Raw genomic sequence first — 24,265 nt, 5'->3', positions numbered from 1 at the left:
GAATCTTTATTGGTTTCCCAAAATTGTGTAATGCTAGAAGGGATTTTCTCTTGTACTGCCTGATCGTGGATCCAGTAGCCTGAGAGCCTCCATGGACTGTAGGAAGGGCATTGCCTAAGACTAAGGGTAGTTAGGAGTGGCGCATAATCTGATATGGCCCATGGAAGGCGTTGAATAGAATGTATAATTGGTAGGGAAGTATTAGAAGCAAGGACTAGGTCTATTCGTGACAGCGTTTTATGTGATGCTGAGTGGCACGTGTATCCAGGAACATCCGGGTGTCTCCACCTCCACACATCTGTAAAGCCCATGTTGTCAACCCAGTGTTGAAACTCTTTAGGTTCTTTAGGATTAGGTTTTTGCCTGTCATTGAGGTTTAAAGAGAATCTGTATTGTTAAAATCGCACAAAAGTAAACATACCAGTGCGTTAGGGGACATCTCCCTCTGTCACAATTTCGCCGCTCCTCGCCGCATTAAAAGTGGTTAAAAACAGTTTTAAAAAGTTTGTTTATAAACAAACAAAATGGCCACCAAAACAGGAAGTAGGTTGATGTACAGTATGTCCACACATAGAAAATACATCCATACACAAGCAGGCTGTATACAGCCTCTCTTTTGAATCTCAAGAGATAATTTGTGTATTTCTTTCCCCCCGTTCTCATGCACTGAAGTTTCAGGCTGCTTGTTTCTTCCTGCAAACAGCTTTGCCCTTGTCTGAATTTCCTCAGTATGTGAAAGCCCAGCCAGCTCAGAGGACTATTTATCCAGCTTGTAAAAGATAAGAGAGAAGCTGCTCTGCTCTAATCTAAATAACACACAGGCAGTGTGTGTTATTTGTGGGCCTGGAAGGGGGAGTTCATAGCAGAACCACAACACTGAAGAACTTGGCAGCCTTCCAGACACAGGCTGACAAGTCTGACAAGAGAGAGATAAGTTGATTTATTACAGAGACAGTGATAGTATAAAGTGCTGCAGTAAGCCAGAACACATTAGAATAGCTTTTGGAACTTGTAGGATGATAAAAAACAGGATGCAATTTTTGTTACGGAGTCTCTTTAAGACCATATTAAAGTCTCCTACTAGGATGATTTTATCAGGGGCCCATTCGGCTATCATAGGAGCTATATTATCTAATAAATTTACCGTAGCAGGGGGCGGTAGGTATATACCTATGATTAGAATTTCTTGCATATGAATTAGTGCGTGCATCGCAACATATCTCCCTTGTGTGTCAAGTTTAAGGTGTAGAAGCTGAAATGGGAGTGTTCTACGTACCAAAATACTAACTCCCCTTGAGTATGAGGAATATGTAGCATGATAACAGCTCCCTATCCAGGGTTTTTTTAAAGCTAGGACCCGGCTACCAGTAAGATGCGTCTCCTGTAAGACACACACATCAGGTTGATGTTGTTTTAAATAATTAAAGACCAGTGATCTTTTAAATTTATCATTGAGTCCTCGGACATTCCAGGAGAGGACTTTGCAGTCACCTGTTTTTGCCATTTGCAGTAGCGTTGTAGAACATTACAGAACCAATACAAAACTCAAGGTATACCATATAGGACGAGACCGTGAAGAAGAAGCATCCCCCCCAACCTATTCCCCTTACAACAACCATATTACCCCCACCTTATATCCCAACAAGGGATATCTAATCCCAAAACACCCAACTTATGACTGACTTATTAAATTGTTAGTCTGTTCTTAGTCCGGGGTAACTCACCTGACTGTGAGCTCCGCTGCCCGTTTTCTCCCAATATTAATAATTGGGGTTATAACTTGTATGTTACTCAGTTAAACAGTAAACTTGGTTGAACATAATCTACACAAACACTTAGAACCTTATAAAAATACAGCAAGGAAAAAAGAGAGGAAGAAAGTGCCTGATGAGCATGCATGACATATCTCTAATCCAGTGGCGTAGCTACAAACCTCTGGGCCCCGATGCGGAATCTGGATGTGGGCCCCCCCCCCCCCCCCCCCGGCAACAACAGCCCCCCCTCCCCCGACAACACCCGACGGATGCACACACATATCAAAATCCCTATAGCCAGCTATAGGTACCCCCAGTATAGGTAGTCAGGCATAGGTAAGCCAGTATAGTTGCCCCCGGTATAGGTGAGATAGGCAGGCGCCGCCGGTATAAGTTAGATAGATAGGTGCCCCCAGTACAGGTTAGCTAGGTGGGTGCCTCTAATATAGGTAGCCAGAATAGTTGCCCCCAGCGTAGGTTAAATAGGTAGGTGCCCCCAGTATAGGTTAGTTAGGTAGGTGCCTCCAATATAGGTAGCCAGTTTAGTTGCCACCTGTATAGGCTAGCTAGGTGCCCCCAATACAGGTTAGATAAGTAAGTGCCCCCAGTATAGGTTATATAGGTAGGTGCCCCCAGTATAAATTAGATTAGGTCGGTGCCCCCTAGTATAGGTTAGATTAGGTAGCTGCCCCCCAGTATAGGTTAGATTAGGTAGCTGCCCCCCAGGATAGATTAGGTAGCTGCCCCCAGGATAATTAGGTAGGTGCCCCCCAGTATAGGTTAGATGAGGTAGCTGCCCCCCAGGATAGATTAGGTAGCTTCCCCCCAGGATAGATTAGGTAGCTGCCCCCCAGGATAGATTGGGTAGCTGCCCCCCAGGATAGATTAGATAGCTGCCCCCCAGGATTAGGTTAGAATAGGTAGGTGCCCCCCAGGATAGATTAGGTAGCTGCCCCCCAGGATTAGGTTCGATTAGGTAGCTGCCCCCCAGGATAGATTAGGTAGCTGCCCCCAGGATAGATTAGGTAGGTGCCTCCCAGTATAGGTTAGATTAGGTAGCTGCCCCCCAGAATAGATTAGGTAGCTGCCCCCAGGATAGATTAGGTAGGTGCCCCCCAGTATAGGTTAGATTAGGTAGCTGCCCCCCAGGATTAGGTTAGATTAGGTAGGTGCCCCCCAGGATAGATTAGGTAGCTGCCCCCAGGATAGATTAGGTAGGTGCCCCCCAGTATAGGTTAGATTAGGTAGCTGCCCCCCAGGATTAGGTTAGATTAGGTAGGTGCCCCCCAGGATAGATTAGGTAGCTGCCCCCAGGATAGATTAGGTAGGTGCCCCCCAGTATAGGTTAGATTAGGTAGCTGCCCCCCAGGATTAGGTTAGATTAGGTAGGTGCCCCCCAGGATAGATTAGGTAGCTGCCCCCAGGATAGATTAGGTAGGTGCCCCCCAGTATAGGTTAGATTAGGTAGCTGCCCCCCAGGATTAGGTTAGATTAGGTAGGTGCCCCCCAGGATAGATTAGGTAGCTGCCCCCAGGATAGATTAGGTAGGTGCCCCCCAGTATAGGTTAGATTAGGTAGCTGCCCCCCAGGATTAGGTTAGATTAGGTAGGTGCCCCCCAGGATAGATTAGGTAGCTGCCCCCAGGATAGATTAGGTAGGTGCCCCCCAGTATAGGTTAGATTAGGTAGCTGCCCCCCAGGATTAGGTTAGATTAGGTAGGTGCCCCCCAGGATAGATTAGGTAGCTGCCCCCAGGATAGATTAGGTAGGTGCCCCCCAGTATAGGTTAGATTAGGTAGCTGCCCCCCAGGATTAGGTTAGATTAGGTAGGTGCCCCCCAGGATAGATTAGGTAGCTGCCCCCAGGATAGATTAGGTAGCTGCCCCCCAGGATAGATTAGGTAGCTGCCCCCCAGGATAGATTAGGTAGCTGCCTGTCCCCATAATGGAGGGGGGGCCGCAGCCGCGGGGAGGGCAGCCCGACCTCTCCCTCCCTTCCTCTCCCCGGGGCCCCCCCTCAGATGCAGAGTAAGCGGCTAACGGAAGCGCTATAGGCAGAACTCACCTCCGTCCCTGGTTCCAATCGCCGCTGATCTCCTCTCTGGCTGGCTCTGCATAGATGCTTACACACGCAGCTTCCTGTTTAGCCGGAAGCTGCGTGTGTAAGCATCTATGCAGAGCCAGCCAGAGAGGAGATCAGCGGCGAGTGGAACGCAGGGAGGTGAGTTCTGCCTATAGCGCTTCCGTTAGCCGCTTACTCTGCATCTGAGGGGGGGGCCCGGGGAGAGGAAGGGAGGAAGAGGTCGGGCTGCCCTCCCCGCGGCTGCGGCTCCCTCCTACCAGCGCGAACGGGCGCATGGCCCTGCAAACGGAGATGGGCCCCCCGGGCCCCTCCCCCGCCTCCTCAGGAGCCGGGCCCGGTCGCCAAGGCGACCGCTGCGACCACGGGCCCTACGCCCTTGCTCTAATCCACAGCTATTTCCTCTTATCTACATATATAGGGCAGTCACATAGTGAGCTTTACCTCATGTATCTGATTTCAGTTTGATTAGACCTCGTTTTTGTTAGTCAGAGGCAGAGCTGACCGAAGCAGTAGGATAAAAACTCAAAGTTAATGAGGTATTGTAGGTGCTTCCTTTCTAACGCTTTGTCTCCCTCTAGTGGCCATAGTTGCGAGTCCATAATAGCATTGTAAAGTTCTCCGTACAGTGAAATGACACGTAGATTAGTACAGGAGAATCAGTTTTCATACACAGGTTAATACTATAGAGATTGCCATTAGGGTAATTAGTGGATGAAGAAAAGGAAGAGGATGCAAATAGGGCCACTCGATGCAACCCCGACCACAGAGCAATAAAACCTCACGAGCAGAATCCCATCAGGTGGCCGTATGATCATTCTATTATATATGTCTCAGCCATAGTTGCGAATCCACTATGGGGTTGTAAAGTTCTCAGTGCATGGAAGCATGTGTATATTAGTAGAGGAGGATTAGTCCTTTTTCATGGGTTGGTACTGCAGAGACTGCCGTTAGGGTAATTAGTGGACAAGGAAAAAGAAGAGGATGCAATTAAGGCCACCCGATGCGACCCCAACCGCAGGGCAATAAAACTCCTCGATCAAAATCCCATCAGGCGGCCGTGCAACCCCCTCATTATGCATGTCTCAGCCATAGATGTGAGTCCACTGTGGGATTGCAGAGTCTTCAGTACATGGTAGCAGGCATATATTAGTATAGGGGGCAGGGGCGTTTCTAGCCATTTTGTCACCCCAGGCAAGAAAACCTTTGGCGCCCCCCCCCCCCCCCCCCCCACACACACACACACACGTAGTGTCAACCCTTATTCCACAACACAATAACACACTGGTTGGATTGCTGGCTGTGGGTCTGTGATAAGCAAACTGCACACCCTCAGCCAGTCGTCCGTCCTCCATTCAGGACAGCAGCACCACCTCCTCCTTTCTGCTGTGCAACTAGTAGAGATCAGCACACACTGCAGTACAGGTACAGAGTCACAGCTTATACTGTACATAATGGAGGTAGCAGAGATCAGCACACGCTGCAGCTAGTTTACTAACAGCGCAGGCAAAGAGTAACAGCCTATAATGGAGGAAGCAGAGATCAGCACACACCGCATCTAGTTTACTATCAGTACAGGCACAGAGTAACAGCTTATACTGTACATACTGGGGGTAGCAGAGATCAGCACACACTGCAGCTAGTTTACTATCAGTACAGGCACAGAGTAACAGCTTATACTGTACATACTGGAGATAACAGAGTTCAGTACACACTGCAGCTAGTTTAATATCAGTGCAGGCACAGGAGTAACAGATTATACTGTACATATTGGAGGTAGCAGAGATCAGTACACACTGCACCTAGTGTACTATCAGTACAGGCACAGAGTAATGCTGGGTACACATAATGCGATTTCCTGCTCAATCGGCGGGGTCGATCGATTATTTCTGACATGTTCGATTGGGTTTCGATCGATACAGCCGTCGATTTTGCATACTTAACATGAGTAAATCGATGGCTGCATCGATCAGGACCTGATCGAAGATGTCAGAAATAATCGATCGACCAGTCGATCGAGCGGGAAATCGCATCATGTGTACCCAGCATAACAACTTATACTGCACATACTAAAGGCAGCAGAGATCAGGACACACTGCAGCTAGTAAGAGATGCCTCAGAGGAATTCCACTGCTCCCTGTCTGATTCTACAGCGCTCAGCCCCTTTCCCAGCTGTGCACTTACAAACTAACTGTCTTCTAGCAGTCTGCACTCCCTGAAAAAAATGACATATTCAAGAATTCCTAATTGTCAGCCTGAAGATGAGCAGTGAGCTTTGAAGATAGGTTGCTACAGGTATTTCCTTGTAAGCAGGTTGGGAACTGGAGGAGTTGAACTTTCAGTTATCACAAACCAGAGGTGGGATGCCTCTGGTGGGCAGGTGACTTGCAGGGGTCAGGCAGAGGTGGATATCTGAAACCCTGGAATACAAAGGGAATCCCAGGGGGGGAAGGGTGAGAGAGAATTCCTTTGCAAAAAAAGTTCAGCTCTGAGGATCTCTGATCTATTCCACCATCTAAATGTAACCAATTGCCATTTGCTGCTAAATGCCTCTCTCCTCTGATCTTAACCACAAAGCATGCTTTAGATATTCAAGTCATTCTGTCTCACACAGCCTCAGCCAATCCCCACCAGGGAGCCCCCTGCTTTTTTTTTGGGGGGGGGGGGGGGGGGCAGTAAAGTATTCCAGCCTCCACCTGTTAATAGTTGCTGACTTATTTTCCTCCCCTTCTATTATACAAATGTTGGACAACCAGATAGAGCTCACAGTATAGGCTGACTTAAAAAAAAAGCACAAAACAGACACCTAAGGGGACAATATAGGCTTCCTCGGACTAGGCCTGGCTGCTGTCACCCCTGCTGCCTGGATTACTGTGAGATGATGATGATGATGATTCCAGGCTCCCACAAGGACACCAACAACCTAACTGATCCCCCCAGGCCCCAAGCAAACACAGGCTACTGTCCTGACTATTCCTTCTCCCATTGATTGATTGATGGTGAACAGGAGAAACAGGACTGTCTTGCTTACCCCTTGTCCAGACTCCTGGCGGGCAGCGGCTGGCCAGCTGGGGATCGTCATCTCTGCAGGGCTGCTTGACACGCTGACAAATCCATCCCATGGGGATAGCAGAGGGGGCGGCAGGCAGGGGGGCAGAGCTCTTCTTCCATCCAAATCAGTTTCTGTCTCCGACCTGCCGCCATCCTCTTCATGTGCAACAGGGTGGGTGGGCTTCGGGCTTAGGCAGGCTTTGGGCTTAGGCAGACTCCGGGCTCAGGCTGTCTCTGTAGTGCAGCCAGCAGCAGTGGCGCCCAAAATCAAAATGCCTGGTCACACTCAAACACGCTGCCTGCGTGCACGTGTGACAGGCGAGGGCGGGGTTAGAGGCGGCACCGCACGTAGTAAACAAACTACTCGTGCGGCTGCTCGCTCTGAGGAGGGGGCGGTCCAGTAGGCAGCACAGCTGCCTATCATAGAGGCGCAGCAGCTGCAGCAGCAGCATGATTAACAGAATAAAAAAAAACACGACTGGCCCCCCTGCTTGCGCTCTCTATCTCCCATGGCGCCATAGGCAAATATTTAGAGTTGCCTGATGGCTGAGACGGCCCTGATAGGGGGAGTAGTCCTCATGCATGAATTAGTACTGTAGAGACTACCATTAGGGTAATTACTGGATGAGAAAAGAGAAGAGCATGCAAATAGAGCCACCCGATGCCATCCCAACCACAGGACAATAAAATCCCCCACGATCAAGATCCCATCAGGAGGCCGTGCACTCACTCCATTATAAGTGTCTCAGGCATTCATTAAAGCAATATATTGTAAACCCCTCCAGTGTTTTATTAACATCATACCCAACTTCAATCATCCCTGACCTTCACATCAGCGTTATTAAACATATACAGTATAACATAAATTATCATTAAACTCTCTTTTGTAGAACTGAGGCCAAGATACTGTAAGCTCTATGTGACAACTTCATAGAACGCAACAAGAGGCAGCATTCTTAATTCCCCCCAGATCAGACACCAAAGTTCACTGCCCTTCAGTTGTAGAGTTTTTTTACCTCCCTTCACTCTCTTCTTGACCATAGATATGCCGTATATAGAGAACCATACTGTAGAGATAATAGTTAGTTTAAATCTCTACATTGTTCTTTATGCTGCCACATTGACATAGATAACAAATGTAACTCCAGGACTCCGCATTAGATTGTTCTAACATATGAACGTTTAAATAAAACGTATGAAAGGCAGTGGTGTTAGCCGGCTAGGTCTCTTAGCTGGAAGGGGGCCAAGTCCAGATGTACAAGAGTCCAAACTGTTCAACGGTTATGATGACGTAGGGAGCCAATTTCGCGCCATGACGCCATTTTCGAGCACCTCCCGCACAAATTTGTACTCAGATACTCCATAGGGAAGAATAATGTTCTAATGGAGGAATACCATTAAAAGCATAGGAGGAGTCCAAACAGCTCTTTAGCCTAATAGAAGCGAATGATAGTATGCCATAAAAAATAAGCGCATCTGTAGTCGATTGCGCACAGTTAGAGTGATAGAGACAACAGGACGTATATCCCCTCTGAGGCTATCAGTATTGATAAGGAGTCTAACGGCCATGACTAATGTCTACAATGTAGAACAGACACCGGTAAATAAGCTCACAGCGAGTAATATATCTAAACAAGATAGGAGACATCTTATTCCTCTGCATGGGAGGGCTATCGTGACAGGTCTGTCCAGGTGTCTGATATATTTAACAGGGAGCAGAAAAACATGAAGAGTACTTACAGGCTTGTATCGTCATCAGGCACTTAAAAGAAAAATGTATTTTTAAACTCTGAGGCATTACTTAGGTACTTCAGGATTCTCATCCAGCCATGCGAACACATCCTTGGGCTTCTCAAAAAAATGAATTTGCTCCTCATATTGCACTCTCAGCTTTGCAGGAAATACCATGGAGTACTCAATATTCCGCTCCCTTAATTTGGCTTTTGCTTGGATAAATGTTTTCCTGAGCTTTTGGGTAGCCGTTGTGTAATCAGGAAACACCATGAGACGAGAATTTTCCAGGATCAATTCCCCTGCTTGTCGTGCGGCCATGAGGATTGCATCTCTGTCTTTGTAGTTCAGCACTTTGAAGATAAGAACACGAGCCGGTGCTCCGGGAGGACCTTGCTTGCTGGGCATTCTGTGTGCTCTCTCAACCACGAAGAAAGGTGAAAAAGTTTCATCAGGCAGTAATTGTCGGAGGAGAGTTTCTACAAACTTTGGGACATCTTTGCCTTCTCTGCCCTCAGGGAGCCCCAGAAGACGGAGGTTATTCCTCCTGTTCCTATTTTCAGAATCCTCAGCTCTGTCTTCAAGAGTTTTAATGCGTTTCTGCATATCTGGGATACTCCGCTGATGTTCTGCCACCCGGTCCTCTGTGTCGGAGGTGCGTCGCTCTACCTCAGTAAGTCTGGCTCTTATCTTTGACATGTCTTGCCTTATTAGTCCCATGCCGGTTTCTAAGTGATCAATTTTCATAGTCAGGGTTGACTGACATGTCTTAATGGCTTCCATGATATCCTCCACAAAAGGAGGGGGGCCGTCTGTCTCTTCCAATTCTTCCTCCGCTATCACTTCTTTATCTTGTTTCTTAGATTTGCTGGTGGTCGGCGTGTTCTGAGGATGTTCAGACATTTTGTTCTTGTCCCCTTTTTCTTTTTGTGTTTTGTTTCTTTGAGCCATGGGATAGCCGTATGGTGAAGGGCGCGGTGGTAAAGGATCACTCCTGATCGGACCGGGCGCTGGGTCCCAGGGAGTCCCAGCCGGATCTGTATCTCCTGAATCCCTCAACGGAGGATCACACCACTCGGCCAGTTTTTCCACTGTGATGAGGGGAAGCTCTGGGTAAAGTTGTAGGCTGGTTGTAACCAATCTCGCCCAGTAACAACGGTTTTTAATCAGTAGGGGCAGCGGAGCTCAGCGCCATGCGTCCAGTCAGTCTGCCATGCAGGCCACACCCCCCCTGGCAGCTCTATTTAGATATTCATTGAATGGTGAACTTCTTAAGGTGCGTACACACGCCATACTTCCACAAATGACTGGGCCGCCAGAACCTCCCGCTGGGCACGTGTGTACGCGCTGTCGGCAGACTGATAAGATCCGCTCAGTGGATGGTTCAGAAACAGCCGTATTAGTCTGCCGACAGCGCGCACACACGTGCTACTGTCGGCAGAAAGTCCGCCCAGCGGGAGGGTCTGGCGGACCAGTCGTTTGCGTAAGTATGGCGTGTGTATGCGCCTTTAAGGTAGCCATACATCAGAAGATTATGGGCAGATTCGACAAAGATAAATGGATCTCTAATTGAATCTGATTAGTGAGAGATTTTCACCAAGAAGTGGGGGGGAAAAGCTATTGTACCTTTACTGCCATTTGGTTCCACATAACGTACTTGTGCGAGAAGGCATTTTCTTCATTGACATGTATAAACATTAAAGAAAAGAATGGTCTTCAGATGGAATCTGACTTGATTCTATCAGTAAGCACAGGCACAAATGTAATATTGGTTAATACTGTATGTATCCTTAATTATTGGCCAGCCGTGCGTAATATGTTGGCACTTTAAAAATACAATAATAATAGTACATACTTTATTCTTTTTTTTCACTTATTGAGTTGTTGACATCTTACGAAATCACTGGTGGTACTTGAAAATTTTCATGCGATAAAAGTGGTACAATTTCTGAAAAGGTTGAAAAGCCCTGCCCTAGAAACTCTCAAGTCGCTCTCTAGTCCTCCTCCAGTGTCCCGCTGTCAAGCTCATAGTCATGTCGGCGTCTTCTGCACATGCTAATATCAGACTTTCTCACTGCCTGCTTTAATGCAGAGCAAAGCAGGTACCACAGATAAACAAAACTTGATGAAATACTTGTAGAGTGTACAAGAAAAGTAATCTAACAAACTGATGTCAGCTGATGCAAAAAGGTTCCTTTGGGAAATATTTTATTATATGGATTAATTTAATGTAACTGTCAACAAATGCATAGTGATCTTTTATCGACAAATGCATATTGCATCACATCCACAGAGCAGTATTCTTGCAGCATTCCATACCTCTAAGCCAGCCAGTCAGAAGTGAAGGGGCGTGAATTGCCGAGAAAACTATGATCCCATGTGACTTCTGTCAATAGCTTCATACAGTTAGGGTAAAGTGAAACTAACTACAAAGAAACAGCTATTAGGAGCTAACTGTAATTATGGTAGCAGGATTCCATGTAAGATGCAGCTTATTTTGCTTGAATAGAGATAGCAGCAAACTTTTAATTTCATAGTTATGACTTAAGATTAATTCATAGTTCCTTCTCCTAAAATCTATTCAAATTGTTTTGTTTTTAGTATATACATGGATATTTGTAGATCTCAGTTCTTGTAGATGTAACGTGTATTTATTTAAATTTAATCTCAGTTTGGTGTAAGGAAAATCATGCAAATTGTATTAGCTATACTGCAAGGAAGTTCAGAAAAACATATTAAAGGTATTTCTATGCACTTTAAATAAAATTTTGGAAAATGAAAATTAAGAATGAGGATTTTTCTAAGACAGAGGAGATGGTGACTGACATCCACGGTAAGGTAAGTGACACCTGCTGTAATCTTTACAAAGATTTTATACTGTATTTTCTTTTAGTTGTTTAGTTGATTATTTAAAGCAATACTTAGGTGAAACTGGTAGGCTGACATTACTGACATTCTTCTACAAAAAAAAACTTTACTGGCTGTTATCTTGATACACTAACTTTTAATAACTTGTAACGTGAAGGTCAAATGTTCTAATTTTAAGGCCTACTCATGCAAGTCTCCAAAACTGGAGGTTAGAAAACATTTCTGATGCTAAAAGCAGCCATAACTTAGTTGACATACTGTATCTATTTGCATCTGTCTTGGCCTGAGAATCTAGCATGAAAGATCGCAAAGCTAAATTGCGATCACAGTCATTGCAATCGTGATTTTGCTTTTCGTGTGAATGGGCACGTAAGGTCCATACCCACAACAAGACATTTTTATCGACGGTGTCGCCTGTAGGATTGAGCTCAGTCCTAATGGGGGACACAAATAACATGTATACACACACACGCTAATGGCATCCAATATATGTCTTATCTCTGGAATTAGTAGCAGAAATGGCAGGTATTCAGAAACAGAACTAAAAAATTATTATTAGAAATCAAAATTTCAAAGGTCACATTGGAGCTGATGCAAACCACTCTTCTGCTCCACAGTGCAACAACTTAGCTATGTTTCTCTCAGAATCAAGCTGTAGTTGTGACCAGTCCTGATCAAAGCATATATGGTGAAAACCCAGAAAGACTATTAAATAAAAGTAAGTTAACTTTGATTACTGTGTATTATTTTACCAGGATTTGCCACCAGAAACTGTCAAGTTAAAAAAGAAAGAGAGAAATCGAGCAGCAGCTTACAAGAGCCGACAAAAGCACACACAGCGGGCAGACATTCTACACCAGGTACAATATATCTGCACAGGTGATAACCTAGCCTCCTCATTGTGAACAAGTATATCTTCACTATTTTGTGATCTGTACCTTGTATATCATGTTAATGTTATTAGTTTTAGGCCTGGTTCAGATGGGTGTCACAAGTGGCATAGCAATAGGGGGTGCAGAGGTTGCGACCACACCGGGTCCCTTGGGCCAGAGGGGCCCCCATAGGAGCCCTCCCTCAATAGTAGTATTAGCTTTTTATTGGTCCTGTGCTGGTAATAATCACTTCTATAGATGCTTTGAATAGTAGTAGTCATTAAAGGACACCCAAGGTGACATGTGACATGATGAAGATAGACATATGTATGTACAGTGCCTAGCACACAAATAACTATGCTGTGTTCCATTTTTTCTTTCTCTGCCTGAAAGAGTTAAACATCAGGTATGTAAGTGGCAGTTCCTGTCTGAGTCAGGACTGGGTCAGACTACAGTGTGACCCTCACTGATAAGAAATTACAACTTTAAAACACTTTCCTAGCAGGAAATGGCTTCTGAGAGCAGGGAAGAGATAAAAAGGGTCAATAGTTTATAGATTTTTAGCTCTGACATACTTCAAAGAATGTGAGCAAAAACAATAAAACAGTAAAAGCTTAAAACGTAGATTTAAATATAAAATAAGACTGTGGAATATCTTAAAAAGTCATTTTTAGGAGAAGGAGAATAGATACAATTGTTTATTTCATTAGTTTGTTTTCACCTCCGGTGTCCTTTAACAAATTGTTCCCCACAACCTTTGGCAGTACTTCCCGTCATCCAGCAAATGCTTTGCTTTTTGACCCCCGGAGGGGACATAAAAGTGATGTGCTTAAAGAGGAACTCCAGTGAAAATAATTTAATATAAAAAGGTGCTTAATTTTTACAATAATTATGTATACATGATTTAGTCAGAGTTTGCTCATTGTAAAATCTTTCCTCTCCCAGATTCACATTCTGACATGTATTACATGGTGACATTGTTACTGTGGGCAGATTATGTAGCTGTTCTGGCTTTAACAGACAGCTATAAACAGCCATTTCCTGTGTGTGTCATTGTTACATTGTGGCAGTTTGCCCAGAGTACCGTACGGTACCAGAGCCTCTTGTGGGAGGGGTTTCAGCACAAAATCAGTCATACAGCGCCCCCTGATGGTCTGTTTGTGAAAATCATTATATTTTTCATGTAAAAGTGGGTATCAGCTACTGATTGGGATAAAGTTCAATTCTTGGTCGGAGTTTCTCTTTAAAGGGATACTGTAGGGGGGGTCGGGGGAAAATGAGCTGAACTTACCCGGGGCTTCTAATGGTTCCCCGCAGACATCCTGTTTTGGAGTAGCCACTCCCCAATGATCCAGCCCCGCCTCCGGTTCACTTCTGGAATTTCTGACTTTAAAGTCAGAAAAACAATGCGCCTGCGTTGCCGTGTCCTCACTCCCGCTGATGACACCAGGAGTGTACTGCGCAGACATAGACCATACTGGGCCTGCGCTGTGCGCTCTTGATGACATCAGCGGGATCGAGGACACGGCAACGCAGGCGCAGTGGTTTTCTGACTTTAAAGTCAGAAATTCCAGAAGTGAACCGGAGGCGGGGCCGGAGCATCGGTGAGTGGCTGCGCGGGCACAGGATGTCTGCGGGGGACCATTAGAAGCCCCGGGTAAGTTCAGCTCATTTTCCCCCGACGCCCCAACAGTATCCCTTTAAGGAATACTGGAAGCTACATGTAGCATCCAGGATAAACAAGATGATTGGATCGAGCACAGTGTTTATGCAAATGATGGTAAAAGATGGTACTGAGCACTGTTCTAATTATTTGAATGAATAGCGCTTGAGCTTCAAGCACCACAGGGGTTGTTTAACGTCAGTTTAGCGCTCGTGTGCACCGGCCCTTAGTCACTGGTTTTCCAAAGCTGTCATATACATACAATCATTTCTCCATGCATATATATATCCATGCTTTGAAAAGGTGGTTTATACTTCCAAATCTATTGTCTGTATGTAAATGACAGCATGAAGGAATAAAACTGGATTACTTTATCTGAGTGTGTGCACCCTCATATTACATTGAATGCATCTGTGGTGTATCACCCCCAGGGATGATCTCAGCTACACCCCCAGAATGATCTCAGCTCCACCTCCAGGGGTGACTTCAACTCCAGTCCCATGGAGCATCTCGTCTAGATTGTACACTCTGTACGTTTCATGTACATTGGTTTGCTAGACCATCACACATTTCTATGGAGATATTCCATTCTGCAAGTCAGCTCATGCGTGACCACTCTGGCATCATCATCACCAGAGCACAAATGCATTCATCACCCAAACCTCAACAAATGGTAGACATATCTTCGATAGTATTCACTGCAAACAGAAGCAAATGCTTCAGAGGATGAACAGTGCATGTGTGCACATTATTCTCTTGATAAACTGTGAACCTGAAGTGTGGTGGAAGCCTATTGAATGGCTGTCTAATGCCAGCAACAGCTGACAGCAAAATGAACATCATCATTCTCTCAGATTATTATAGAAGCAGTAGAGTATAGTACCATGTTATGCTAGGCACACACCATACAATTTTCTGTTAGATTTACCTGCCAGATAGATAATTTCCAACATGTTAAAAATTATCTATGTAACCATCTATCTGCCTAGCAATTAGGCATTGTTCTACTCAGCAGGAGATAACCAGAAGACAATGCACCAGAGATAATGACCAGTCTCTACAGAAAATAATCTAAAGGGGCCCATACACCTAACAATTTTCCCGCCGATATACAGCAGATTCGATCACTGTGATCTAATCTGTTGTGAAATCATTGCGCAAACGCTGACAGAACGATCGATTTCTGTCCGAATTTAATCGTTGCGTCGATTCCTGTCGATCCGTCCGTGCGGAAGATTTCGCTCGATCGCCGGCGGGTCGGGAGTGCGTCGATAGCGGCGTTCGAATGCCCGACGCTAACGGCAATACATTACCTGTTCCAGCCTTCGCGTATCCCCTGGTGTCCGCTGTCAATTCTCCATGCTCGGCTCCTCTAGCTTCTTTGAACTTCCTGTCCCGGCAGGAAGTTTATACAGTAGAGCGCCCTCTACTGTTTAAACTTCCTCGGCAGGAAGTTCAGTGAAGCTGGAGGAGCCGAGCACGGAGGAGAAGACAGTGGAGACCGGGGGACATGCGCCGGCCGGAGCAGGTAATGTATGCGGGAGGGGGGGGGGGGGGGTTCAGCGGCAGCACCACCACAGATTGTGATCGGTTTCATGCTGAAATCGATTCACAATCTGTTTGCAGTAAAGGCAGCCATACGATCCTTCTCTGATCAGATTCGATGAGAGAGGGATCTATCTGTTGGTCGGATCTGATGGCAAATCGACCAGTGTATGGCTACCTTTACAGAAAATCTAACAGAAAATTGTATGGTGTGTACTAGGCATTAGCCATCAGTAAAAGCAGCATGTTTTTAGGTTATAGCAAATTTATATTACGTTATCCTGTAAACCTCAGATCGTTATACATTCACAAAAATCACATTTCTATATACTTTGCTGTGTTTGTATCAGTAACTACAATTAGGGTATACTATTTCCTTCCCTTTCACTTTTTATGTAAATCAAAACAATTTATTTGAAACAAAACGCGAAGTGGACTGCAGTTACTGAGATGGATATCTTTGAGATGGATATCTACGATGTGTTCTATTACTTAGCAACATAGGGAAATACTGTGGACGAAGTACGCCTAGCAGTGCTAGCTGCCCCATCTTGTTCTAATATTTTGCTTCTCCACGACCTTCCTTTATGGAAAATCCAGGAATACTGATGTCATAAAAATGTGTTCAGGCTTATCTGACAGCTGGCAGTACTGTGCGGTGTAGGAAGGTTCCAGTCCTTGTCTTGCTTATTATAGTTTAAGTTGCATCATGTTGAGTTATTTTTGTGCATGGAAAGTGCAGTCATTATCCTTGAAATGAACACATCTTTTCCCATTTGATGTTTGTAGAGTATACCTACAAACATACATTTCCCTCCCCAGTAGTATAATTACTGGCAAGCTCTATGCATCTATTACCTAATGCCTATACATATTAATATGTATTCATGAACTGACACAGGATATGGCTATACGGATGCCTACATTATTCAGCCTTTTCCTAAAAACTGACCAAAAAACACAATTGATGTTTGGCCTTTTCCTTTACTTAAATTGGAAATAGCCAACTTCCTCTCATGGCGAATTTAGGCTGCAAATTTTTGAAAATCATGCCTTAGGGCCCATTCACACTTGAGTGGGAATCGCGCGATTCCCGCTCAGTGCAAAACGCTAACTAGCAGTTTGTAAAAACCACTCGCCCATGTAAGCCTATGGCAGTGTTCTTAACCGCAAATGCGTAATGTGCAGCATTTTGCCAGCGATTCGTGATTAGCGATCGCAATTAGCATGCATAGCACCGCTAATCGCGATCGCTCCCAAAACGCTGCAGTGTCCAGTGATTTTTCCGCGTTAATCGTGGAAAAATCACTCCTGCAAAACGCTAGCGGTAATCGCCAGCGTTTTGTGGTTTTAGGTGTGAATGGGGCCTCAGGCATATTTGCTGTTTTCTATACAAAAATGCATTCATCTACCTGCACATCCCTATTCTTAAAAACTTGAATCTAAAAACTTGTTTAGTTAGCTAACAAAATACATCACATGCAATATTGAAGGGAAGGGAATAATAATGAAGGGAATGATTGCAAATACCTTCTGTTTTAAGAAAGTACATTCACAATTTATTTTCTCCTAATACAAATATAGCAACAAAGCACAACAGAAAGCCCTTGTCCCCTGTACACTACTGAAAAATGAAGTGTTTTTATTTGTACTCCCATTGGAGAGTTTACCCCACAAAAGAAAAAGAAAAAAAAACGGCCATACAACTTTACCATGGTTTTACATTTTCTCCTTAACCACTTTACCCCCGGTGGTACGGATTTCTCTGTCTCTTTTTCCACCCTGTTACCACCAAGGGACGGACAAATCCGTACCTGACGCCGCTCCCGCCGCTGTCCGCACTCCCGCTCGCTCGTCCGCGTGCCCCCGCGCTCGTACACGCCGCCGCCCACTCGCCCAGAGATCAATGAACGGGAAAAACCTTTCCCGTTTGTTGATCTAAGCCCCCCGCAATGATCAGCTGCTTCTACTAAAAGCAGCGCGATCATTGTGAAAAAAAAAGTTGCAGAGCCTCCCTGAACTTCCTGCAAGCGTACTTCCTGTACAGTAGCATGCATTATTTAAAAACTATAAAGGCCGAAAACGGAAAAATAATACATTTTCCCCCACATTTTTTCCAATTTTCCCATTAAAACACATTTAGAATAAAATAATTCTTTGCACAATGTCCCACCTAAAGAAAGCCTAATTGGTGGCGAAAAAAACAAGATATAGTTCATTTCATTGTGAAAAGTAATGATAAAGTTATAGACGAATGAATGGAAGGAGCGCTGAAAGGTGAAAATTGCTCTGGTGCTCAAGGGGTAAAACCTTTCAGTGGTGAAGTGGTTAAAATTAATTGAAGAGGCGTTAGCCTGAGCCCATCTTTACATTTCAAGTGGTTCTGTGAGTTTGGTGAGGTCATGGGCGTAACAATCAACCCTGCAACCCCTGACATAGCAGGGGGCCCCAAGGCTTTGGGGGCACCTATGCCTCCCTCTCCCTAAATGCATTTGCAGCCAATTAGCAAAGAAACCTCCCCATTCGCTCACAAACACAGTGGGCAGAAGAATGTGTAGTTGTTTCCTGCTTCCAGACGCTGCTTCTCAGCAGAACATTCCCTGCTGCCATTCACTGGCTCCAGATCACGTGGAATTCAGGGACCAAGGGGGTCCCATGCTATCATTTTTGCAGGGGGGCCCTATTCAGTCTAGGTCAGAGGTGCTCACACTTTTTCAGCTTGTGAGCTACTTTTAAAAATTAGCAAGTCAAAGTGATCTACCTATGTACAATTTTAGAAGCACCCTTCCATATACAGAATGGAAAATGTAGTGGGGTCGGGATCTACCATGAAGGCCTTCGCGATCTACTGGTAGATCGCGATCTACCTAATGGGTACCCCTGGTCTAGGTTATACCCCTGGTTTAGGTTATTGCGTATCCTGTGGAAGTACATAGTAAGGGCTATATCAATGCACCCTCCTAGGGGGTTTTGTATTTGAAGGTTTGTATAATACTTATGACTCGTGTTTCTGAAACATTTCTGAAGAATTCCTGAAAAGCAATGTTTGAATCTGAACTGAATGTTATAAACAGGTTAAACTATTTCTCCATGCAGTGTGTCATCTGCTGTTTTGCTGGACACATTCTGTTCTGGTCTGCTGTCTCGCCAAGCTCATACTCTGTTATTGCTATGGGCTCTTTCACATAACATAACATTATGACCTGTGGCATGACGTCGGGAAGTTGTGGTGCGACGCTGATTAGCGCCGGTAGTTCTAATTCACCCAATTGGAAAACGCCGGTGCTGGACGTTACGAAGCTCCCAGACGCGTTATAACGTAACGCTCTGAACAATTTGTCTAATGTGGAAGTTAACATGGAAGTCAAATAGACTTTCATGTTACCACATTTACCGCATCTTAACCACTTCACCCCAAAGCGGTTTTTACCCTAACGGACAAGAGCGATTTTCACCTTTCAGTGCTCATCCCTTTCATTTGCTAAAAGCTTAATCACTACTAATCACAATGAAATGATCTATAACTTGTTTTTTTCACCACCAATTAGGCTTTTTGGGGTTGATATTTGTTTTCTGTAATTACTTTATTTTCTATGCATTTTAAAGGGAAAAACAAGGAAAAAAATGAAAAACTACACAATTTCATCCCCTATAGTTTTAATATAAACACTGCTACTGTGTATAAAACCCACACATTTTATCTGCCTATTTGTTCTGGTTATCACAAGATTTTAATTATTTTTATACACAGTAGCAGTGTTTATATTAAAACTATAGGGGATGAAATTGTGTATTTTTTCATTTTTTCCTTGTTTTTCCCTGTAAAATGCATAGAAAATAAAGTAATTACTGAAAACAAATAATACAATACAAAGTATGGTGACAATATAGTATTTGGAAATAAAGGTGTTCTTTTTCTTTGGTGTTGTTTTTTCACTATTTTCACGTGCACATGCATGGGAATGCACGTGCACGCGCTGGAGTGCGCACGTGTACGCGCGGGGGGCACACACACGCGACAGCAGCACTATCTGACTTATTAAAATGTCCTGGAGCCATTAAGAGGCTCTAGCACGACGTTTTTATAAGTCAGGTTGTCATTAAGTGGTTAAGAGCGATCTGTCAAAATGCACGGTTCAGCTCCTAGTGTGAAAGAGCCCTAACAAAGAGTACACACACAAGGCAAAAGCAAAAATGGGTATTAAATATTTATGCATCATTCTTTTATTTCAAATTGTAATGAGTAGTGCTGAAAGAGAATGTCCCCATCACCAAGCATGTTTAAAAATGGTATGTCTGCGCACCACTATTGTTAATGGTGGGCTCAAAATGTGATATTTCCTTTTTAACACACAAGGTATTTGTTATAATTCAGCTGTAAGTGAGCAACTGTGGTTTCCCATGATGCATCACTCCCAAACATGCAAATCATCTCGTTTTGCCCTTGAAAGCAAGGCTACACATCCAGAACTGCTGGTGTATAGTGAGCCTGTAGCTGAGAAATTTTACAGAGCCACACCACTCCAGCATACATTTAGCCTGTTTCAGACTTATTGGTCCTCATCAGTGCATGGTATTATTATTTATTGTATTTGTAAAGTGCCAACATATTACGCAGCGCTGCACAATAGATAAATGGGTTAACATTCAAGGTAGGACATACAATGAGCTCACAACAAAGCAAGATCATGCAAATGATTTGATAACAGTAGTTTAGTGTCTTTGGTCAAAGCAGAGACTGTTCTAGTCCACAAGAGGGTTGACGGACTGTAAGATTGCATAATCAGGCTGGAAACACTAGGGAGGAGGGCCCTGCCAGAGGCTTACAATCTAAATAGTGTAGTAGAGACAATAGTCTGGAGGGCTCGTTTGAAAGTATTAAAGGTGGGTACAAAAGAAAAAAGATCTCACAACGCACCAGCTGTACAAGAATGTAAATATATTATTTTTATTATTGATCATAATCATTAAAAAGTATATACATGGCAGGACAGAATATCCACAATAGGGAAACCATAAAGGGGGAAAACAAACCTCATTAAAACCAAATAGGGATGGGTGGCTGCGAGAAGAATAGGTATATGGCTGGAGCAATACAATATAATGGGCTAATACATCCAATGTACACCAATAAATAACGCAGGCAATAAGGGTAATAATAATGAGGTAATGTAGTGCTACATTCAAAGTTATGCAAATTTACAAAGTGTTAAGTGCAACAAATGTCATACTATATGTACATAGACATAAAACCATGTTTTAAGAAGGCAAATCACACCATTCCCTCTCTGTACCTCACTTTATTTCATCCCTCTGTGTCTCATTCCTGTCTGTGCCATCTGTGTTAATATACCTCAGTTGTTTCTTTACCATAAACCTCCTCTTACTTCTCAAAGGGGATGAGGTGCCCAAAACATACAAAACTTTGTTAAAAGCACACAAAATGTATCACACACTGATCCACACTTATAATTCAGTGTGGAATCTCAAAAAAGATACATGTTATGTTGCAATATTTCTCTATATTAATGAGGTCATTTCGGCGTGCGCTCACAGCTGCAAAGTGCCTAACCTGGGTGCCGCCATAGACGCAATGTTATTACATCTGTAGCAACGCAGTGGGATTTTAAATATATTTTGTGTGCCGGCAAGAGCCAGACCCAGAAAATACTTCTCCCTCTGAGTTGCTATGACTTGAAGGGGGAATAGTATTTAACACCGCCTGGTCATTCAGAGGCAGCTGACCGGGCAACGTTACAATACGTACGCACATATTAATGCTTTCCTGTTGTGTGATAGGGTAACACCTCCCACTGCAGACACTTTTGTGACCCTGTTCCACCAGAGGATATAAACAGCTACACAATATCCACCATCTGATCACCAGAGTCTGTCCCAGAATGCACTTGTCTTAAACTCCACACTCGTCAACACTTTCCTCTGAACTGGATCACAAGCGCAAAGCGCGCAAGAATCGCAATACTTTTTGTTAAAATTGCGATTGCGGGCTAGCTGCGCCCCGAGTGTGAACTAGCCCTTAGTAATTAGTCCCAAAAGGGAAAAAATTCCTTCCCGACTACAGATGGCAATCAGATAAAATCCCTGAATTAACATCACTGGAAATTACCTAGTAATTATAGTTAAATTGTATTTGCTTTAGTATTATTTGTATTATTTAACTTATTGACAAATACTCCTAAATCCTTCTCCAAGTTTGATTTCCCCATGTGTATCCTGGATTTTGTATAGCGCTAGACGGTTAGTACAACCAAAATGCGTGACTTCACATTTTTCAACATTGAATTTCATCTGCCACTTATGAGCCGATATAGCCATCCTATCCAGATCCTTCTGCAATATGTCACTATCTTCCTGAGAAGTAATAATTCTGCATAATTTTGTATCATCTGCAAAAAGAGACAACATTACTTTCTACTTCATGTGCTCTTTTTCTTTTGTTTTCTCATTTTCTTATTATCGTCTCCTTAAGGCTCATACACATGTTGGATTTTTTCAAATGACCGGTGGTTTGGACATTTGACATTTGAACGTCCGGTCGTTTGGACGTCAAATCGGGCATGTGTACCGTCGGTCATTCATCTGATCAGTCTTATCAGGTGAACGACCGACCTTACACATGCCCGATTTGACGTCCAAAAGACTGGATGTTCAAACGTCCAAAAGACCAGTTGTTTGGAAAAATCCGACATGTGTATGCACCTTAAATTGTATGATGGAGGAGTCCTTTAAAATATACAAGAAGACGGCATCTAGGTAGTAATGAATTGTAATTGGTACCAGAGGATGACTTCAATATGCTTATGATCAATCAAAATACTGATTGTGGATCTTGGATATGGATATAAATGGGTCCGTAGGTTCATTCAATGCTACGTGATGACAGCTCACTCACATTGTTACTGTATTAATAACTTTTTGGTCTCTCTTTCTTAATGTACCACCTATCAATTTGTTATCTATAATAATAATTTCTAAGCCATCCTCTGTATGTGTGTGTGATTGTCCTCCCCAGACACAAGCCCTCGTGCCCCACTGTAATTAACTGTGGCGCTGATTTGATGGCGCATAGGTTGTCCAAAGATATGGCGTGCACACTCCTGCCTGATGCAGCGTTGCACGTGCCACCATCTAGTACACATAATAAAGTATATTGCTTAAAAACATGTACGCAGCTTGAAAATGGAACGAGTTCAATCCCACCAAGTTAAAATTTTCCATTTTCCAATTTCAAGCAAAGTTCCCATTCATTGATCTAAGTCCTTGTATGAAAGACCGACACCGTCAACACGATGGTTCCGTCTTTCACAAATCCCCTGCTGTCCAATTCACTTATTACTTCCGCTTTGCGGAGGAACTTTCCGCATGCAGAAGTGAGCTGTGAGGGCATCTTGTGGCCAAATAGTAAAATTAAAACTGGAAATTTTTTTTTCCAGATAATGACATTTTTTACTTTTAAAATTAGCCCCTTACCTCCCACACTCCCCGATAGGTACACATAATTATTTTTGGAAAAAATAAAAAATATACAATAAAAAAAAATACATAAATAGTTACCTTAGTGACTGAACTTTTTTAATATGTATATACTAAAGTATATTACTGTTATTTTTTAAATTATGGGCATAATAAGTGATGGATGCAAAACTGAAAAAATGCACCTTTCTTTCCAAATAAAATATTGACGCCATACATTGTGATAGGGACATCATTTAAATGGTGTAATAACCATGACAAATGGGAAAATAAAATACATAGGTTTTAGTTACAGTAGCATGTATTATTTTAAAACTACTGTATAATGACCGAAAACTGAGAAATAATGAATTTTTTCCTTTTTTTTCTTAATCTTCCTGTTAAAATGGATTTATAATAAAACAAATCTTAGCAAGATATACCATTCAAAGAAAGCCTAATTGGTGGCGGAAAAAAACAGATATAGATCATTTAATTGTGATAACTAGTAGTGATAAAGTTATTGGTGAATGAATGGGAGGTGAAAGTTGCTCGGATGCATAAGGTGAAACGACACTGAAGGCTGAAGTGGTTAACAGTTGTTCTCCTATGTCCCTGCAGGAGTATGAGAAACTGGAGACAGATAACAATGCACTACGGAAGGAGATTGAGAAGCTGCAGCAAGAACAAGAATACCTGACAAAAATCTTACAGCAACATGAAGAGGCTTGTTTACGCCTTCCTATTGATATCATTTGGGAACTTCAGAACCCAGGACCATTATTTTCTCCTAAAGAGACAACTTCAATGACTTTTGACTTATAAGTATGATTGCTTATTGTGCTGTAACCACATGAAAATACACTAATCTGTAAAGACACATTTTGTAGTAATGTAGAAAAGGGTCTTCAAACAATGCATCCGGTACAGAGATGCTCTTGTGTGTGAGAACTTGTGTGGAGTCACCTTATCATTCAGGTGATTGTTTTATAAATAATTTGCTAATCACAGCAAATCATAGCTTTTCAAATTGATCAGCTGATAAAATTGATCTCCATGAGACAAGCCTCATGGTCTCAAGTACAACACTCCTCAGACATCAATAAAGCTAAATGTCAAACCCAAAGCTAAAGATATTGATTCATTTTGTTGATTAGTGTTACACATCTATGAACAGTAAAATCAACATAAATCTCATATGTGAAGTAACTTATCTAACCTCCTGGGCGA

At 43.4% G+C, this 24,265-nt stretch overlaps 1 protein-coding gene across 2 annotated transcripts; it reads left to right on the top strand.

The window, feature by feature from the left end:
- The first annotated feature begins 4,378 nt into the window (after positions 1-4,378).
- On the top strand, positions 4,379-24,161 carry BATF2 (basic leucine zipper ATF-like transcription factor 2). Of its 2 annotated transcripts, none has more exons than XM_068261656.1 (3): positions 4,379-4,634; positions 12,238-12,342; positions 23,657-24,161. In XM_068261656.1, exons 1-3 carry the CDS (start codon positions 4,584-4,586, stop codon positions 23,858-23,860), a joined length of 360 nt encoding a protein of 119 aa, XP_068117757.1. In that variant the 5' UTR covers positions 4,379-4,583; the 3' UTR covers positions 23,861-24,161. The 2 variants fall into 2 exon arrangements, with proteins under 2 accessions (XP_068117757.1, XP_068117756.1); XM_068261655.1 differs by lacking the exon at positions 4,379-4,634 and adding an exon at positions 9,989-11,452.
- Positions 24,162-24,265: the final 104 nt, after the last annotated feature.

This window comes from Hyperolius riggenbachi, chromosome 11 (genome assembly GCF_040937935.1).
Source record: "Hyperolius riggenbachi isolate aHypRig1 chromosome 11, aHypRig1.pri, whole genome shotgun sequence".
Classification (NCBI taxonomy): Eukaryota; Metazoa; Chordata; class Amphibia; order Anura; family Hyperoliidae; genus Hyperolius; species Hyperolius riggenbachi.
Note: the sequence above shows the minus strand (reverse complement) of the source record. Positions and strands in the feature narration are given on the sequence as shown.

Coding starts and splice junctions, on each gene's coding strand:
- BATF2 (XM_068261655.1), top strand. CDS start 11,390: ATGAAAATTAAGAATGAGGATTTTTCTAAGACAGAGGAGATGGTGACT. Junction 11,453..12,237: donor TGACTGACATCCACGGTAAG/GTAAGTGACACC, acceptor TTATTTTACCAG/GATTTGCCACCAGAAACTGT. Junction 12,343..23,656: donor GGGCAGACATTCTACACCAG/GTACAATATATC, acceptor ATGTCCCTGCAG/GAGTATGAGAAACTGGAGAC.